The sequence below is a fragment of the Megalobrama amblycephala genome, linkage group LG20 (assembly GCF_018812025.1).
Source record: "Megalobrama amblycephala isolate DHTTF-2021 linkage group LG20, ASM1881202v1, whole genome shotgun sequence".
NCBI lineage: Eukaryota > Metazoa > Chordata > Actinopteri > Cypriniformes > Xenocyprididae > Megalobrama > Megalobrama amblycephala.
In genome coordinates this window covers 24150210-24170886 of record NC_063063.1, presented here as the reverse complement: position 1 = coordinate 24170886, position 20677 = coordinate 24150210, and the positions used below count along the sequence as shown (strand labels likewise).

The 20677-nt window shown below is 36.6% G+C and overlaps 1 protein-coding gene across 8 annotated transcripts in view; it reads right to left on the bottom strand.

The window, feature by feature from the left end:
• qki2 (QKI, KH domain containing, RNA binding 2) overlaps positions 1–18610 on the bottom strand; it is a 47294-nt gene extending 28684 nt beyond the window's left edge. For 2 of the 8 annotated variants that reach the window (XR_007182014.1, XM_048171369.1), the window contains exons 1-2: positions 17832–18609; positions 3597–3739 (exon numbers count right to left, since the gene is read on the bottom strand). Coding sequence is in view for 7 of the 8 variants with exons in the window: in XM_048171369.1 (XP_048027326.1) it covers positions 3597–3739; positions 17832–17973 (285 nt within the window). In the remaining variant the exon portion in view is untranslated. Of the gene's footprint in view, positions 1–3596; positions 3740–17831 lie in introns of all 8 variants that reach the window. The other 6 variants (XM_048171367.1, XM_048171368.1, XM_048171371.1 and 3 more) reach the window with 5 other exon arrangements.
• Between the last annotated feature and the right edge of the window lie 2067 nt (positions 18611–20677).

Sequence of the window (20677 nt, the reverse complement as noted above, 5' to 3'; positions counted from 1 at the left end):
CTAAAGATCGACACACACTAACACACACACACCCACACACACACACACACACCCACACACACACACACACACCCACACACACACACACACATCCATCCACTCACTGTGCGCACACACACACACTAACAGATCGGCACACAAGTACACTCTCTCACACACACACACACACACACACACACGCGCGCGCGCACACACACATGCAAAAGAACAACCAAGGTTTAAGCATGTAAGTCGTGTATGGTGTACAAGGACTTACAGGAGTCGAAATTATAAATCCTCGATCACTTTTAGTCAGCTTTGACAGAACTTCCCTCAGCTAGCGCGTCTTTTTGAAGTGACTGGAAGCCTTGTCACCTGACCTGAATACTGTGCGCTGATTCGCTAAAACGGACTTATCGGTTTCTGTACACAAACAACAAGGGCGCTTGTCGGCTTCTGCTGTGAAATGTGAACTTGCGATGGCTGACAGTGGACAAAACTGGCTTTTCTGACAAAACTGATTTAGGGTACAGAACGTGCTATATATGGAGAATAATGCACAGCACTTAGTTCATTTTTTTGTTTTTAAATGGCGTTTATCGGTTTTTGCAAATGAACTCTTCACATTTTTTGTACATTTATTTAAAAGTATTTTGCCAGAGAATAAAATTTTCCTTATTTTGAAGTAGGGCCAGTGAAAATGTTGGCAAGGCAATTAAACATCTCAATAGGCCCAAAAAATCCCTACCGTTGAGCCTGAATAATCACAATAATTGGGCAATATTGCACATTAACAAGACCTATTGCTGCTGACATAGTGCTGCTCCAAATGACTTTGTTGCTTTATGAATTTTGTGACCTTAATAAGTCACTCAACAATGGGAAATTCTGAGCAGGTTGTCAAAATGTATCACATTTTAATACACTAGACCCCAGAGATCAAATTGGAAGTTCCTGTGTGTTGTCATCCATCAGGCTAATCTATTCAAAAGCTTTTCTTTCTTCAAAATGTGTTTACTTGATGCAAGAACAGCATCAGAATGAGATGTATTGCATTTTAGGAGTTCCAATTTCACGTACTTTTCAAACAAGTCAATTTCGCACACTTGTTCGAGTGCTGTCAGTAGTTGGTAGGGTTTTATCCTGATATAGAGGACAATGCACAGAGGTTAATTATAACTAAACGAGAGATAAGAGAGAAGCCCCAGTTACGCATCTCTCATTCAAACTCGATTAACCCTGACCCTACTATCACTCTTATCAGCTCTTTAAAAGGGTAGAAATGTGAGAGCTGACAGCCAGAAACACTCCTCCGTCTACTTAACGTCTCCTTAAAGTCAGTCTCAACCCTAAACCCAGTCAAGATCAAACGAGCCAGATATTCGCCTACTGAAAACGTACATCCTAACACTTTGTTCAGTTCACATACAAATGTTTCAGATCGGGCTCCTCATATAATCCACTCTCAGGCCTGATGACTGTTTCTGCATAAATTATGTTTTCCGAAAACTGTGAAAGCTTCCCTTGCATACAAGATTCGACAGTCACAATGCATTCAAATAAGAAGCACAAGCTGTGAGTAAAACAATGCCTAGGCTTGCAGTATTAAGCAATATTTACCATGCTAATTATTATCTTTGGATTATTGCTGTCCTGGTAGAGACGAGTTAATTGGATCAATCTGCTGCAGGCTTCTCATGCTCCCCTGAGTCGATGTCTAAGGTAAGACAATCAAAGTGCAAAAAAAAAATCCCAGAGGATCTACCTGTGATAATAGACTTGATATAAATGTGTTTTCATGGACAATTTACCAATTTTATGTCATTTGAGTAATCTACAAAAACATGTGTTTAACACTAATACATGTCTCTCTCTTTATTTACATGCACTGTCAAAGTGCATTTTAAGCCCTCAATAAACATATTTCAGGAGGTACAAATTGCAGTTTCTGTACATTACTTTTCCAGTAATACCATGAAGTGGCAATGATCTTATCAAAATAATAATGTTTTGTAAAGCAGCTTTATTGACCTTAATGTTGTGGGCATACATGACTGAACGCATTTTAATCTATAAATCATCTGCTTTGCCCGCATAAACATGCCCACACTGATGGAGATTCAACAGAAAACTACTACCCGACAGTCTACACGTTCGAGGAAGTCAGCGAAGACTTTAGGCAGTATTTGGGACAGGGCCAAACATTATTTTTGCAATTCTGGGAGCCATTAGTGTCACAGAAATGGCTTTCTACTTGTTACTTGCTGCTTTTATTACAAACGATTTGGCATAAATGTGTTGATTCTGTAGAAAAACCCTTTAGGGGTACAACAGATTGTTACTGTGCAGTAGCCTTAATGTATCTTATCTATCCCTAAATACTGCCTATTAGTATATTAGGTGTGCATATATACACCTATTAGTATTTTATGCCAGGTTCAAACTACACAATATTTTTGTCTTTTACGATAGTCACTGAGTCAGATTATACAATTTTGACTCCTAAAGTCTTGTGTCATAGACAAGTAACACGTCAGACTACACGTTGCTTCACAACCAATCAGCACTCACCATCTCTCTTTCATTTTGCCATGTTTGAAAGCTGATGTGTGACATTTACAAATCACAATGACACTCTACCTCAAACGGATCGTGCCAAAATCGGGCTGATATCATATAGTCTGAACCCGACATTAAAGGATTAGTTCACCCAAAAATCAAAATTCTGTCATCATTTACTTATGTTGTTCCAAACTTTCCAAGACTTTCATTCATTTTGGAACACAAATGAATATCTTTTTGACGAAATCTGAGAGCTTTCTGTCCCTCCGTTGACAGCTAAGCAACTACCACTTTGATGCTTCAAGAAGTTCATAAAGAGATTGTAAAACTAATCCATATGAATTGAGTGGCTTAGTCCAAATGAAGAGACACGATCGCTTTATATGATGAACAGATTTAATTTAGGCTTTTATTCAAATATAAACATTCATCAACTCACATATCAGTTGTGGTAAACGGAAGCTCAAACATTCTTCGCTTGACGTGTGTGTTATGCAGCACGTTTGAGCTTCCTCAAGAACCAATGAGGTTTGTTTTCACGCATCAAGCAAGTTCGGTTGAGCTTCTGCCTTTGTTCGCTGATCAATGTTTAAGCCTATCTGTGAATAAAAGCCTAAATTAAATCTGTTCATCATATAAAGAGATCGTGACTCTTCAGAAAATTTGGACTAAACCGCTCAATTCATATGGATTCGTTTTACGATCTCTTTATGAACTGTTTGAAGCATCAAATTGGTAGTTGCGTAGCTGTCAACGGAGGGACAGAAAGCTCTCAGATTTCATCAAAAAGACCTTCATTTGCGTTCCAAAGATGAACTAAAGTCTTAAGGGTTTGGAACGACATGAGGGTGAGTAAATGATGACAAAATTATTTTTGTGTGAGCTAAACCTTTAAAAAGGTACTAATATGCACTCTTTAGGGTAAGATGGCATACAAAAGGTGTACTTTTAAGAGTAGTGCCTCACTAACAAGCTTTTTTTCTGACAGTGTAGCTACTAACCAAACATTTCTAAAAACTTGATTTAAGTTACAATAGCAGTGAAGTAATACTTACATCTGGGAATTCTTTGACAGGCACATAGAGTTTCTCTTGGAGTTGTGCAATGGGCCCCACAGCATCCGGGAGCTCGGAAGTCCTTTTATCTGTGCTGCCATTCAGAGTGTCATTGTACATGTCTTTCCGTACCCGTCCAATTTCTGTCAAACAGACACATTAAAAACTCAATTATATGAGGTTTAATCCATAAAAGTTGCCTCATCGATTTTTAAAAAACAAAGAAAAGTACTTTCTGTTAAAAAATGACTTGCAGAAGTCTTGATGAGTTCATGCAACAATTTAATATAAAAACAACTCCTAAAGGGCATGAGAGCCCAGCCAGCCATGGAGGAGCTAGCGCACCATGATGTGCATTCACAAAGAGTGAATCAGACACCAGGCTTTTGAATGCTCGCTGGTCCAAACCGAGGAATTCCAAAGAGACCAGCTTAAAAAGACTGAAGCAATAATTATTATTTAACAAAAGCTCTTTGAAGGATATTGGGAATAAGTAGCAGTATATTAGAATGTATTTTCACCGATGTACAATATGGTTTAAAATGACAACATCAAAGCATGGCCCAGGCCTGCAGATTAAAATGACCTAAATATAACCCTGATCTGAGCTAGCTGTAGCTTGTTGGGCTCCCACAGGATCCTCCCAGAGTAAAGCAGAGAACCTCAACAAGATCTTATAAGCAATAACTCAACAGTACTCGGCAGGATGTGGAGGTGTTAAAATCCACCGACCGACACCACCACCCTGTCCCGAAGAACAAACAGAATTCTCTTCATATGCCTTACATTAGTGAACGCAAGCATGTAAGCACATTTACACTCAATTACATGCAACACATGCTTTTGGCACGGGTCCATCGAACCATGTGTTCGATTCCTACCATGAAACACAATGTTTTAAATGAATCCAGACTGCGTGGTCACATTAGGACTGGTTTCATCAGTTCATATGCTATCATTCAGAATAAAGCTGATGAAATAAACCCTCTGAGTGAAACCAGCCATACGAGAACCCACAATGAAGCACAAATCCAAACATCGGCTCAAACTGCTCAAAGCCGATTAATTTACACATTCTGTGACTTACACATGAAATTAGTATAATTAGTCACTTTACATTGAGTGTTGAAAGGGGATTAAACAGTCTGTCAGAAGTTTATATTGGGTTTTGTGTGACTCTGTGGCTTAACATTCCAACAGTCTCGACATTTTGGACTAAGTATGACTTATCCCATGAGTCACAAGGGCTGGGCGATAAATACAATATTCACAATGACTCTGCTGACAATAATAAAAAGCAACATTGTTGATATTGCAATTTTAATGTTTTCTATTTGCCCATTAAGTTAAAGGGATAGTTCACCCAAAAATGAAAATTCTGCCATCATTTACTCTCCCTCACAAGACTTCCATTCATCGATGGAACAAAAATGACGCATTCACAGTGCTCAATGTATAAGCGTTGATCAAAGTTTATATATGAATAAAAGCCTAAATTAAAGCAGTTTATCATATAAAGTGATTGTGTCTCTCCAGATGACTTGTATTAAAAAGCTCAATTCATATGTATATGGATGTACTTTTTGATGCATTAAAGGGGTCCTTGATAATGATTTCACTTTTTTAACTTTAGTTAATGTGTAATGTTGCTGTTTGAGCATAAACAGCATCTGAAAAGTTACAAAGCTCAAAGTTCAATGCAAAGGGAGATTTTTTTTTTTCTCGCTTTTTAAGGACTACAACAAAAGGCTGGTAGGGACTACAACGAGCTTCTTCCTGGGTTGGTGACATCACAAACCCCAACATTTTGGTGACATCACAAACCCCAAAATTCGCTTTAGAGAGGAGAAAGAGTTGTTGTAGTAGAGTGTTGTTGCCATGCTGTCATTTTACAGCGGACTCCTTCACAAACGAGGGTAAATTCAACGCTGGATTTGTCTGTGTGAGATTCTCCAGCTTTGTTGTTGCTGAGCAACTGAAACGTGAGCCGTTAAAGCTCCACCCTCTTCTGGAAAGGGGGCCGTGTTTTTGCTCACACCCAAATAGGGCAAAATTTGACGAGCTATAATAAATGATCTGTGAGATATTTTGAGCTACATCTTGTAAAAGGTCTTATGGGTTTGAAACAACATGAGGAAGAGTAAATGATGACAGAATTTTCATTTTTTGTGAGAACTATACCTTTATGTGTTTTAAAATTCAGGAGCAAAAAAGTGGTTTACAGGGGCGAGCCTGATTCAATTCTGGGAATCAGTTCTGTCTGTTGTCCATTTCAAAGAATAGATTCAAAATTCAATTATTTGTTTGAGTCATCACACACATTTTCACAGATTTCTTTGCATGCTATTTTCATATATTATTATTAATTATTTAAAAAAATTATCTTGAAAAATTACTTTTACATATTGGGTTATATATATTGGTGCAAATGAAAACGATCAATATTAAAATCAATCTTCCTAGTGTTCAATCAGTAAATATCAATGTGAAAACACTAAACATTTTGTAACATTTTGGAAACAACCACTATTTGGTTGAAATGGTAATTACTCATTTAAAATAAAAATACAGAATACATAAATAGAAAAGCAATTAAAAAAAAAAAAAAAAAAAAAAATACTATCTGTTTTAACTATATATATATATATATATATATATATATATATATATATATATATATATATATATATATATATATATATATATATATATATATATATATATATATATATTTCTTTTTTTTTTTTTTTTTTTCCCTCTGCAGAACAGCTGAAGTGACATAAGATATATAATTTTCCACCCCCAGTTTGACTGTTATTAGCACAAGCTTCAAGTGCACTAAAAACAAACATTACAGGCGACTGGTCAACACTGCAAAACACTACATACACAGACAGTGAGATAGTCCTTCCTACTGCTGGTGCAGACCATCATTTACATGTGTGTGTGACAGAAAGAGAGAGAGAGAGAGAGAGAGAGAGAGAGAGAGAGAGAGCGCAAGACGACTCTGATTACAGTTTGTGTTTGTTTACTGTCATCTGATTCTAGCTGTCCAATACTACAGTATGATACACTTGGTCTGGTATGGCTGCAAGCGAGCAGCCACTACATCACTGAGACATAAATATCACCTCCATAATGCCAGCAGATCCTGCACTCTAAACACACAGCGCTACAGATAACCTATTCAGTTGCTGTTATTTACTAATGACACACTGTCATGCGTCTGGTTTAAATTACTTCTTCTGACACCTTTAGTATTTTTCACACTTTCAGTGTCAGCCATGGAAAGTTTGCACCTATATCAATTTCAAACAGGCAAATTTGGATGCAGTTTTTAGACTTTCTGAAACTTTTGACTTTTTAAAACAAGGAATTGGAAATCAGAGATATGTGCTGGCAGGAAAACAAGTGTGATTTAATGTGAGATGTCAGACACATTCCTTGGTCTTTTAGTGAACAAAAGTGTTGTTGCCTGTGAGAGCTGGCGGTCTCCAGACCATGCTGGACGCTGGATAAAGACAAAGCGGTTACTCAACCAAACACTGCTTCACAGTGTGTGTCATTACATAAGGTTTGAAAAGATGTGTGCACATACACACAAATTCATACAAACAACAGAAAACAGAAAATGACATGTCTAGTTTCCAGCACACCACAACTGTTTTAACATCTATAATAGTAAGAAATGTTTCTTGAGCACCAAATCAGCATATTAGAATGATTTCTGAAGGGTCATGTGACACTGAAGACCGGAATAATGATAGCATTGCAATCACAGGAATAAATGAAAATATAGTATTAAAATTAGGGCTGCACGACATTGAAAAAAAAAAACCACAATATGCGATAACTCGTTAAATAATGTGATATTTGATATGCAATATGATTATATTTTAAGTTATATAAAAAATTATAATGGACATGTTTCACATTCTTTTTGTGAGAAGAAAGCATCCTTACAACTTCTGAAAGTGAACAGCAGTGTTTTACTGTAGCATTACATAGAAAGTAAGTGATACATTAGGTTTATTTAACAAAAGAAGCTGATTAATCAAATGTAAAAATAAAAAACTTCACTGTATAAATTAAATATACACTGATTCTTATTAAAGCTACAAAAGTTGTTCCATCAAGAGCAATGAGTGATTTTTTCTTTGTCTTTTTTTGTTTGATTAACATTCAGTACACAGATGGAGGTTAATTATGTTGCTGTCACTTTAAGAGCTGCAAGGACAGCAAGAACTGTTTACTCCACTTCAGACATAACTGACTGTTTACGTAAATACTCACCAAGATCTTGATATAATTTAGTTTATTTGGCCATATAAGCTGTGGAAGAGAACTGAAATATGGATCAAACGCTGTCTGAGAGGTGGCTTTCTGTGCGCCTGAGTATTTAGCTTATTATCAAGTCTATTCTCTACCGTCTGTGTCGACCTAACACTAAGAATGATATAATATTAAAATCATTCAGTTATTGTAAGCCATTGCGATATGCATATATGTACATTTGCAATATTTTGATCATTTCAATGTATCGTGCAGCACTAATTAAAATAGAAAAAATAATAATAATGGCAATATTGTGAAATATTATTACGTTTTATTGGCTACTTATGCATCATGCCCATTCTTAATTAATCACAACAAATATATTTTCGTATTTCTGCAATGACTAATTATAAGTTCCCACTGATTTATGAGTCTTGGATAAAATCATTTTATTTAATTATTAATATTTTATGTAGCACTCCACGGTAAAGTGCACGTCAGGCACCAGAGAGTTTTAAGATTTTGGAACAGAAACAGATTACAACACGCAGACAGTGGAGTTGACCATCTGTGGCAGTGTGGGAGAGATGAGAGACGCTGAGATGAACAGAGGAAACGTGATAAAGAAAGGTAAAAAATAAATAAATAAAAGCAAGAAAAGGTTGCAAGAGGGATGAAAGAGTAGACCGCAAACCGTGAAACCATCTGGATAATCGTTGACTGCCAGGAAACTGTCCGATGGCTCTTTCTTTTTCACAGAGAGCAGATAGCACAGTTACTGCAATTGTCAGGCTGTTAGTGACAGTGTAAAAACAAATGTGTACATCAAAGAACAATATTTCCCTTTGCTCTGACAATATATCTTCAAACTGAAAGCTGTTTTCAGCCCAAATACTTGTGGTGAAAGCAGATATATTTCAACTGGAACTACAGTCATTTTAACCAATAACTTATGACTTAAATGCATCGTCCATGAAAGATCTTAAATAACAGCACCTTGAATGCTTGCCGTGTTAAAATCTCTTCCTTGCATTAAAAATATAATTGCCATAACAGCCATGTATGACTAGGCTTTGAATTTTAGAGATTTTGATTTTACTTATCGATTCAGATTCTTATTAACTCCCAGTTTTGATTCCAGTAAGTTAAAAACACTTAGTCACACATTTATATCAAAAATATTTATTCTGTGTCTTTTGGCAAAAATCAGCAGCCTAAACAACACTTTCATTTTCCTATGGTTTAAACAAAAATACCACAGCAAAAACAACTGGACTGACTAATATAAATTTCAGTAAACAGTAATAAAATAAGAACAAATAAACTAATTAACAATAGCACAAATTGTTCAGGTACAGAAATTGTAATCAAAAAACACTGCATAGTTTTCTTTTTTTATAAATAAAATACTGATTAATCCTTATTAAAGTTAAAAAGTTATTAAATCAAAAATTTCTCTTTTCTTTTGTTGTTTGATTAACATTATTAAATACACAGACAGCAGCAGGTTTATTAGGCTGCTGTCACTTTAAGACCTAATGCACGGATCCAATACATACTGTTAGACATGCGTTTACTTTCTCAACTGTTTATGTTTCCTTAAGGCAAAACCGACTGTTTGAGGATATTTTGACAATTTTGTGTGTATTTGTACGTTCAAGTGCAAGAAGACGCGTACGAGAACTCAATTCAGTATCACGCACTATATCAGAGGCAGCTGTCTGTGCATGTGCACGCAAAGAAAATGATATGCGTGTGCAGAATTGAGTTCTCTTTCGCGTCACAATCACAAAATGTGCACACAGGAATCGATAAGCGAAAACTAAATGTTAATTTTATTGCAAGTATCCGATTCCTGACCATAAGTATTCTGAAATCGATTTTCGATTCCCAACCCTATCTATGACAAACAGACACAAATTTAAGTCATTTTTCACTGAAAATCATGCCTTCTGCCATAGTTTTTTAATCAAACATAACGCAAAGTTTGATGTCAATGATGTTTGGTCATGTTATGTGCCACAAGAACGTGAAGCACCGAAAGGCACCATATTTCCATATTATAGGATTTTCTGAGAATATAGAATAAACATTTGATTTGTTCATCAAAACTGACTTCAAAACATAAATATAGACTGAATTTTAATGATTGGTGACAATTACGATTCTTCAAATGCTTCTTTTGACTACAAGAAAAACAGCATACGGATTTGGAAGGACATGAGGGTGAGTACACATACATGACAATTTCCAATCAAGGTCATCTTGATTCTCCTAGCAATCAGGAAATTTGAATGCGCAGCCTGCGCTTATCACTCGGTTTGTGATGGTCAGCAGTAACGTGCTGTTGTGATTGGATGATTGCTGATTAAGTTTAGGCTGAGAGAGACAGAGGGATTGTCTGGTGGTGTCAAGACGACTGCAGGGCAAACTGGCAGTTAAGGGTGAGATAAGTATTGAGTATTTACAGATGCAAGCAAAGCTGCCTGGAAAGAGCAGGAGACTGATGAGATCACTGACACGCTTGATAATCAACATTTATCTTATCAAAGAAAACGGCCAAAGGGAGACAAAGAAAAACAGACACACACAGACAACTGAAAAGCACCTTCACAAAAACAAAAGACATGAGGATTGACACAGAAACTAAGATTTGATCTGAAAACGACATTAAGACTGTCACTTTTTAGCTCCGCGCAGGTCTGCCACTGCCAAACAAAGAGGTTTCATTCAGAAAGGCCATTGCGAAAAAATGTCTGAAGGTCAGGGAGACCTAGTCAGATTTATACATCATTAAAACAATTGTTTCCCAATATTGTTTGAGATTCACCCCTAAACTCAAATCCCTTAATTGTGGGAAACCCCAGCAAAAGCCAGATGTGTTACATCCCTTTGTGGACAAGTATTTATTTAGCTTTTCTCTGGGAAAGAAGTCAACTGAGGCCAATTCTGAATGATATTTCATTGAAAAAACATTTGTTTTTGTAATCAAGATGCAAGAACTTGTGCTGACCTCTGAAATGACTTCTCTTTTCAGTAGACATCACTAAGCCTGCTTATTTTTAAACCACCTGTCAAGGTAACCACTTTATATGATCCAATAAATTCCTGATGGATAAAATCATGTCCTGGAAAATATAAATATAATAAAATATAATTACCTTTCAAAAGTTTGAGGTCGGTAAGTTTTTTTTTATGTTTTTGAAAAAAAGTCTCCAGACAGTGCTGCCAAAGAAGCATGATCTACAAAACCAGTAAAATGCTCTATACCTTTCACAGATCTGAGATCAACATTAAATGCATACAAATAAATGGCAATCGGAATGGGATCAGTGCCTACACAACAAATTATGTGAAAATAAATCTTGATATTGGGACAAAACATATTCCCTTTTAATAATCGCTGGGAACCAATCATTTACACGTGATGTCGGATAGGACACTCAGGACTCGCACATTACTTCCCCAAAGTGTTCATCTTATCAGAAACCACTGTCCATTAAATATTTTACTGGACTGTAATATCTCTACCCCTTTGAGGAACTTGTTTTATTCTGTTGATACTTTTGAAAAGGTTTTTAACCAAGTAAATCCAAATTTAGTCTAAAGGTTTTTAGGAAAAAAAAAAGAATCTTATCTTATTTGGTTTTATTTTTGAATAACTAAACCTGGCGTTAAAAAAAAAGAAAAGAAGAAAGAAAGAATTCTCTTATTTGCACCATTATTATTACAATTTAATATAACAGTTTTATATTTTAATATATTGTAAAATGTCAATTTTTCCTATTTAGCATCCATCATCACATGATCCTTCAGAAATCATTCAAAATGCTGATTTGGTGCTTAAGAAACATTTCTTATTATCATCAATGTTGAAAACAGTTGCACTGCTTAATATTTTTGTTGAAACCATGATACAGAATTATTTGATGAATGGAAAAAAGGACTGCATTTGTGAAATATATTTTTTGTAACAATGTAAAAAAAAAAAAAAAAAAGTTCTTTTGATCAATTTAATGCATCCTTGCTGAATAAAAGTATATTTTTTTAAATTTAACCAACCCCAAACTTTTAAACAGTTGTGTAAATGTAATAATAAAATATTGATTTATTAATAAAACATTTTCTAATTGCACAAACTGGTGTGACTCCCTAATGGAGCTTTTCACTGAACAGTGATTTCATTCACCTGTTCCCAACAGATAAGTCTTTCAGAAGCATTCCTTTAGTGCATGTTAATTTTGCAACATCTGTCCTGAATGCACTTTCCAAGAATTCGGGGGAAGCTGTCTAGTCGGCGTGCCCTCGAACCATACCCTGATCCCCCGAGACTTTCTGCATCTCGCTCTGTCTGAGTCACAGGATCTAGCTAAGGAGGTAATAGCTTAATGCAGTCAAAATCCAAGACCATGGATGTCACATGTATTCTGAGACGAAAAGGTCATATAACTACACTCACTCCCACGCATTCATACTGAAAGACATTTCAAGGGAGCATGTATATGGAACAGTTATGAACTTGTTAAATAATAGACACATGGACACAATTATATGTGACAAAATGTTTCCTGGAACACATGTTAATACCTTATACTCTCTCACACACACACACATACACATGATCTCTTTCTGAGCCACTATAGAGCCCCTCCTCCCTGCCCACATTCAGCCAAGTTTTAACACTGATGAATTTTGAAGCTCTAACAGTCATGACACATTTTCTGCTTCCAGCTATTACTTTGATGACAGATTCATGAAGTTTCATCAAAATCATGTGTTATAACACTTTGTTTCCCTTTTCTTATTCGTTGCCTCGCCACGGCCAAACCGTTTAGATATCCAAAATCCGTTTGCAATTAAACAACTTCAATGTGTTAGCAACAAGTGTGTGTGTGTGTATAAAATTCATAGCCTGTTTTTTCAAAAAATTAACATTCAAACCAAAATAGCTGACTTCCTGTTGGTCGGAGCTAATGAATGTAAATTAGAAAATTGTCCGGCTTGATGAGAACAATATGTGTACCGAGTTTGGTGATTGTAGGAAAAACTAACCCCCCACTTTGTCAAAAGGTGGCGCTACTGAGCCCCTCCACCACGCCCATTTCTATGGCTTTGTCCATGTCTACTGGTTGACAATATTGATGTGTGTGTCGAGTTTCATGCAATTTGAAGCATGTTAAGAGCCTCAAAACACTCAAGAATATTATTACAGTTTGACCTGTTGCCATGGCAACAATATTTCAAATATCAAAAATCCTGTCATAGGTCTACATCTGCTGTGTATTGACATTACACTGATGAAGTTTGAAGCAAATCAGGTAAAAATAAGAGGGTGATCTCAAAACATTTCAAAAAGTGATACACTTCCTGCTGCCAGTTGGTGGCGCTATAACTTTGACTCACAATAGTCACATCCATGTGATCAGACTCCTATAACGAACACACTCGTGAAGTTTCATAAAGATCAATATATGTATGCAGACGTTATAACACATTTCCTGTTTCCTTTTTCTCGCCATAAATTCGTTGCCTCGCCACGGCCAAACCGTTCGAGATATCAAAAATCCCCTGGCAATTTTTAATCATCAGTGTCTTGACTTCATGCTGACCGAGTTTGGTGGCGATCGGATTAATCGTCTAGGAGGAGTATATCAAATTCCAGAGCATGCGTTTTTCAAACAACCCTTAATAGCTGACTTCCTGTTGGCGTGGTGTTTAACTTAGAGCACGAAAGTTGTTCGGCCCGATGAGGTCTATATGTGTACTGAGTTTCATACTAATACGTGCAAGCGTGTTTAATATATGGACCAAATTTTCAGACTTTTTTCAAGGGGGCGCTGTCGAGCCCCCCTGCCACGCCCGGGTACCAGCCTCTCCGGCGTCCTAATGGCCGCGGATTCCAATGTGTGTGCCAATTTTCAAGAGTTTTTGAGCATGTTAAGGCCCCCAAAAAGCCCCGGAAGACGGAAAAAAAATAAAAAAAAAAAAAAAAAAAAAAAAATAATAATCCTTAGAAGAACAAGAGGGCCCTGCGCGAATTTTCGCTTGGGCCCTAAAAAAAATCACAATGACACTTTAAAGTACTTTACAAAAAGTGGTATACGAAAACACAAATACTTTTTTATTTTATTTATGGGAACCATATAGTTTATTTTATACATTGTCTATTTAATTTAATTTTTTATATTATGTCTATTTAATTTAAGTTTATTTAACGTGCATTGATACAATAAAAAAAATTTAATTTATGGGATCCATGTGGTTTGTTTTTATAAATTTTGACTATTTAAATTTCAAGGTTTGTTTAACTTTTATTAATAGAAAATAACAAAAAGAAAAATTGAAATTGGGGGTTTTAAACTGCATTTAGAGAACTTGGGGGGGGGAGGGGGCTGTTATAAAACCTCTTATAAAAAAAATATAGATTTATTTGATCTCCTGAGGTTGGAGATTTTCTGAAGGATAAGAACTTTGTTTTGTTGACCATTTATTGAACTAGTGAAAACACTTTTTTGGCCCCATTTTGCACCGTATTTATTGAAAGCGCCTCCAACAATAACATTTGAGCAATGTTGTTGACGCAAGCCCAATATTATTTATCCTACGCAGTAACAAGAGGCGACAGAACAGTTGCGGTAAAAAGAACAAAAAAGCACATTTTGCTACAACTTCATTTTTGAATCACTAGTAGGTCCCCCTGGGGCTGTGAAGTCCCTTTTTATATCTAAATCAGATAAGGAAAAGCCAGTGTTTTCAAAGAGAGGTTCAAGACTGCTTCTGGATCCTCTCCCAGATATTTTTTTCCTTCTATGATGGCTTAATTACTCAAATAATTCAATTAGCTGCATAACAACAGAATATATGTTCCTCAGAGGGAACACAAAAGAAGTGAGAAGAAAAAAAGAGCAGCACTTGGAAAACCAACATCGGAGATTTACAATACCCAGAACCAATAACACACCACAGTGCAGAATATCAAATATTATGTGTAATGGCTTGTGTTAATTTAGAATACAAACACAATACATGCTAAGAACAATTGCTAAACAGTACATTTAAAGGATTAGTTCACTTCTGAATGAACATTTCCTGTTAATTTACTCACCCCCATGTCATCCAAGATATTCATGTCTTTCTTTCTTCAGTCAAAAAGAAATTAAGGTTTTTTAGGATAACATTCCAGGATTTTTCTCCATATAGTGGACTTCAGTGGGGTTCACCGGGTTGAAGGTCCAAATTGCAGTTTCAATGCAGCTTCAAAGGGCTCTACTCGACTTAAAAGGGTCTTATAAGAATAAGGGTCTTATCTAGCGAAACGATCGGCCATTTTCTAAAAAAAAATTAAAACTATATACTTTTTAACCACAAATGCTCGTCTTGCACTGCTCTGCGATCCACACGCATTACATGACATAGGTGGAAGTACTGATCCAGTGTATACAAAGTGAATGGGCAAAGACTAAGGTAAAGGCCCTTTACAAAAAATGATATCGGATGATTTTAAATTGGAGGAGAAAAATTTGATTAAGTTTTTCGCAGTACCATGGTACTTCTGCCTATGCCTACATCAGGCATGACCTTTCAACGTAATGCGTGGCGCATCGCAGAGCAGTGCAAGATGAGCATTTGTGATTAAAAAGTATATACATTTTTATTTTTGGAGATAGTTTCGCTAGATAAGACCCTTATTCCTCTTCTGGGGTCGAGTAGAGCCCTTTGAAGCTGCATTGAAACTGCAATTTGGACCTTAAACCCATTGGTAAATGTTGAAGTCCACTATATGGAGTAGAATTCTGGAATGTTTTCAGCAAAAACCTTTTCTTCTTTTCGATTGAAGAAAGAGAGACTCAAATGCTGGTGAGTAAATTATCAGGAAATTTTAATTTAAAACTGAACTAATCCTTTAAATAATGCATAGATAAACCTATAAGAGAAACTAGAAACTGTCACGTTGACTTGAATTTTAGGTAAAAAACTGAGTTCTCTGGCATCATAAAACGCAATGAGTGTGTGAAAAGCAAAATACCAAGCTTATTATACAGTAACCTCTTTAAAATAACCTGGCAGAACTGGGATCCTCATACAAGGAAAATATATGAGACAATAAAGCTATGCAAAATGCAGTTTGTGATTTGGAACCCCTCTGCGATAGTGAGAAGAAAGCTAGATCAAAGAAAGCTAAGCTTTGTAATTGCACCTATTTTTCTAACAATCAACATTTCAAGAGCTACAACCATTTTGCAATTTGCTTGACGAAACAGACAAGGCTAAATTAGCTCTAAACAGAGGAACTGAAAACCCTCAAGTTTTGTGAGTTTATTTATGACACATACTTCAACATGCCACAAGCCATGGGTGAGCTATGATGAATCTAGAGGGATTTTGTGTAACAACAAAGCAGACAGACTGAATTCACTCTAATATGGATTGCAAGATACTGTGGATATAAATCTAACAGATCACCCTTCTCCCCATGAAAGTATTGCAGTGATAACCTTTATATTATTACACTGGATTATCAGCAATAAACTGAGAATGAAATAAGCCAGGGCCATGGGCTGTATGATTAGAATGAGAAGGAGAAAGAGAGAAGTGATTCTGTTATCACATCCTCAGCTTCCCCTGCATTCTCAGAGGAAAACTGCTGGCTACATGCGTTCTGCAGTGTGTTAGAAGTGCGTCAACTCTAAGCAAACTCAAGCTTTTCGCTTTAAGTACAAAACTTGTTTTACAATACCATCCAGGTCTGGAGAGCCTAGACAGATGATGTGCCACTGTAGTATATATGTTAAAAATAGCCCTACCTCTAAATTCACAAAACAAACAAGTAGGCTAGTCTCGATTACAGCCAGCAGTTCCCCAAATCTGAGTATCATCCAACTGCGCCATGGCCCGTAATGATATTTTGTGATTGGTTGCATCTATGCTGATTTAATAAGTTTGCTGCAAAATATCTCAGTGTGTTTGAATTTGATTAGACATTTCCAGGTCATGTAATTAATTCATTTAAGCAAACTAAAAAACAACTTTTTCCAGCTATGGTAGTTTGGGGAAGAAATTATACTGTCTAAAATGTTTCTGAAGCCTGTTAAACATCAAAGCATGATTGTTATCATCATTGTAACAGGCTGAAAGAATGAACAAACTTCTGCAGTGATAAGCAAACGTGTTCTTTCGTTCATGAACGAATCAGTTTTTTTAATAAATCTTGTCTGTGAACGAATCGTTGTCATTTGCTTCCATGCAAACATATCTTTAGTTCATCAAAGCCTTTTCCCTGGCTTCAAATATTGACTAAACCACAAGCCAATAGCTTTAAAGTAAGCACTGTGAAGAATCATTTCATTAGTTGGATAAATTGAAAGAACACGCCTCCTTCACTGACCAAGTCATTGGTTTGAAGAGGCACCGAGTTAATCTTGTTCACAATAAAGAGAAAGATTATGTGTAGAAATGACCATTTTGACTCTCTAATATAGCGTGAAATAGCATGACTAGCTTTTTGCAACATAGGTGATAAATCTGTTATTTGTGTTCTTGTATGAAGCATAAACACTAAGGTCCATAGTCTCATAGTAGATTAGCAAGCACAGAAATTTTAATAAAGTATCATAAGACATGTTTCGGCCCTGAAAGACTCGATGTTTTCAACGAATCAGTGAGTGAATGATTCAAAGACTTGCTCATAATCATACGCAAAAAAACGACTCCCACTTGTCGCCACCAGCGTTACTTGCTAAGGTTACTTACTAAATTAATCGGATAACGGATAAAAAAACTCGAATCACTGGGATGAATAAAAATAATATATCAAAAGATATTTTTACAACAAACTTAAGAGCTTGTTTACATCAAGATACAACACTGACATATTTAGGATACATATGGGAGTATCCGCAGATCTTCCAAATACATTAATTCTTTCTTTTGATAAAATATATAGGCTACTAGAACTCTCACCTTCATCTAACAGTCGCTCGAGATGGTTGAAAATGCCACAGAAGTTTGGCAGGCTGCTCATCAGTTTCTTGTCGTTCATGAGCTGCATCAGATAATCAGGAGTCGGCTTAGGCTTCTCCTTCGTTTCCATTTCCCCAACCATGTTTAAAATATTGGCCAAAAAAAAACAAAAACAAACAAAAAAAATGCGTCAAGCTTTGGGAAAACACGACAGCCCCCAACAAAAACGCAAACGGAGGGGTTTGATATGTTTTCCGTTTTATTCCAAACTTCTGACTCGATGTTGCTACTTTTCAAACACAGAGTTGCAACTTTGTATCACCCTCAATCATCAGTTTAAAAAAACTGATGACGCAATAAACGAAACGAATCTGCGCGAAAGTTCTTATTTGCTTGTAGAATGTTTGCAGTCAAATAACTCCAAAAACTCCCGCATGCCCGCTGAGATTTGTGCGTCTCTCCTCTTCTACAGAGTATGTTTTATCGCCACCAAACCTTTCTTTATCCAGGCTGTTGGAAATAGCTTCTCCACAGGACTTTTTCACCGACCGTCGATGTGTTTCAGAGCACTTGAATAACGGTTTTAAAGCAGGGGCAGTGTTCACTTGTAGGCTCTATCTCTCGCGCTGTGGAAACTCCTTTAGTCGCGCCTGATGTTTCTGTGCTCAGTGCCGTTCTCTCCCAAAGCTGCTGTCACATGATCATGATCAACCCTACACTGCTCAACATTGCCATCGTGCGAAGTCGCCAATGGGAGGAGAAACCTGCACAGTCTGCCTTTCTCCCTCTCTCACGCAGATGCAGACAAACTTGTACACATACGTGACGAGGAGCTCCCATTCACGTTTTTCTTAAATTAAAGTCATTGTGAATTCTACAGACTCAGGCTGTATGGAGAGCCAGCCAGCGGCTATAGCCTAACTATAGTTGTTAAACTTTTTTAATTAAACATTCCCATTAAAAATAGCCTACAGTTTGTGACAATATAATGCAATATTGAGAATATGCAAATATGTAATTGGACATTTAATCCACAATCCTTATAGCTAACAAGGAACATTCTCAGAAATGTGGCTAACTTTCTGGCAACGTTCTTTCAAAGTTATGAACAAACGTTCTTCTAGTAACGTTTGGACATTAATTCAAATTTATCTGATCTTTAATAACATTCTCAAAACGTTAGAATACACACAAAAAAACATTTCTACATTGTTCATGGAAAATTTTTCTGAAACTTTTTGGATAGTTGGATAGTAGGGCTGCACGATTTATCGCAATTAAACCGCACACGATTTGGCAAAGTCTGCGATTATTTTATGCACAGCTTGTCAGAGCTGTACGGCTCTGTGATCCACAGTAAATACTTCTCTATCTGAAAGCCAGAGGGCGCTCCTCCGTAGAAACTCCAAATATCACTCACAGACTTTGCGATTTCATAATCGCACTAAGAATCGTGTTTAAGCGATAATTGCGTTTAAGGTCAATGTTATTTTTTGTATCGTGCAATAAATCGTGCAGCCCTAATATTCATCTAACTTTTTTTAAAGATGCAGTGTGTAAATTTTAGAAGCATCTAGTGGTGAGGTTGCAAACTGCAACTAACGGTGCACACCCCTCTCACCCCTCCCTTTCGGAGATGCTACGGTGGCCGCCTGGCCGACAAGTGTGAAGCAGTGAGGTTTCTTCTTCTAACAAAGAACAGTCTCTGCTTCTAATAAACCACACTACTACTACTACTACTTTGTGCGTATTAAACGTAGTGATGATGCAAGCTGCCTCTAAAAACACAGTGACAAAATGCGCTCTGTAGTGTGTTTGTCCATTTAGGGCTGCTGTAGAAACATGCCGGCGCATAATGGCAACTTGACATGGTGGGGGGAACCGTGGTGTATGAGATAGAAATGGCTCATTCAAAGGTAATAAAGACATAACGGTTCATTATGTAAGGTCTTTATGTACCACTAAAAACATAGTTATGTATATTATATTGCATTTCTGTCAATAGATCCTCACAAATTTTACACATTGCACCTTTAAATGTTACTACTTACTAGTTTCAGAACATTCAGAGAACTGATAATGTTTACAAAATGATGTATGATGATGTTTTGAATGTTCAGAAAACATTTAGAAAAAAAAGGTTTTATAACACGGAGAACATTAGCAAATCTTCTTAGAACATTTTTGTTAGCTGGGTAGTTACTAAGATATAGGCAACTTCCTTGTGTGACAACTAACCCCGGTGTACTTTCTAACCCTAAACCTTACTATTTTTACATTTTCAGACATTCTACCCTCATAAAACAAATACACACACTCAATAACCCCAAAGCAATGACATGTGGAAAAAACTGGGTATTTTTCTGCATTCCAGTGCATTACAAAATATTTAAGCATGGACTGTCTCATAGATAAGATTATCTTGGAGGAAGCATGGTGGATATCATGGTCTTTAAAATCCAGTTTGACTAGGCCTGCATCTGTACTTTCCTGTTACTTCACTAAACTTGTTTTATAAGCATGCATTTTAAATGTTCAAACGCCACATGTTAAGAAGGTTTTATTTCTGAGTGTGTGAAACATCCCAGCCAAGTCTTGAGAAACAGGAGAGAGGGGAATGAAAGGGCTTGGGGGAACAGGAAAAGTTTTCATCAATTTGTGCGGCCCTCCTCCTTCCTCTGTGAAGTGGGCAGCATTCTTATGCAGATGGACACAGACTTTAGCTATTGCTCTCACAACAGAAAAAGGCCAGAGTGAGAGGCCCTCCTACAGGGAACAGTTTGATGAGGGAATGCTGACCTGGGATCAGATTTGTGCCATGTAACATTTTAAGCAACTATGGTAAA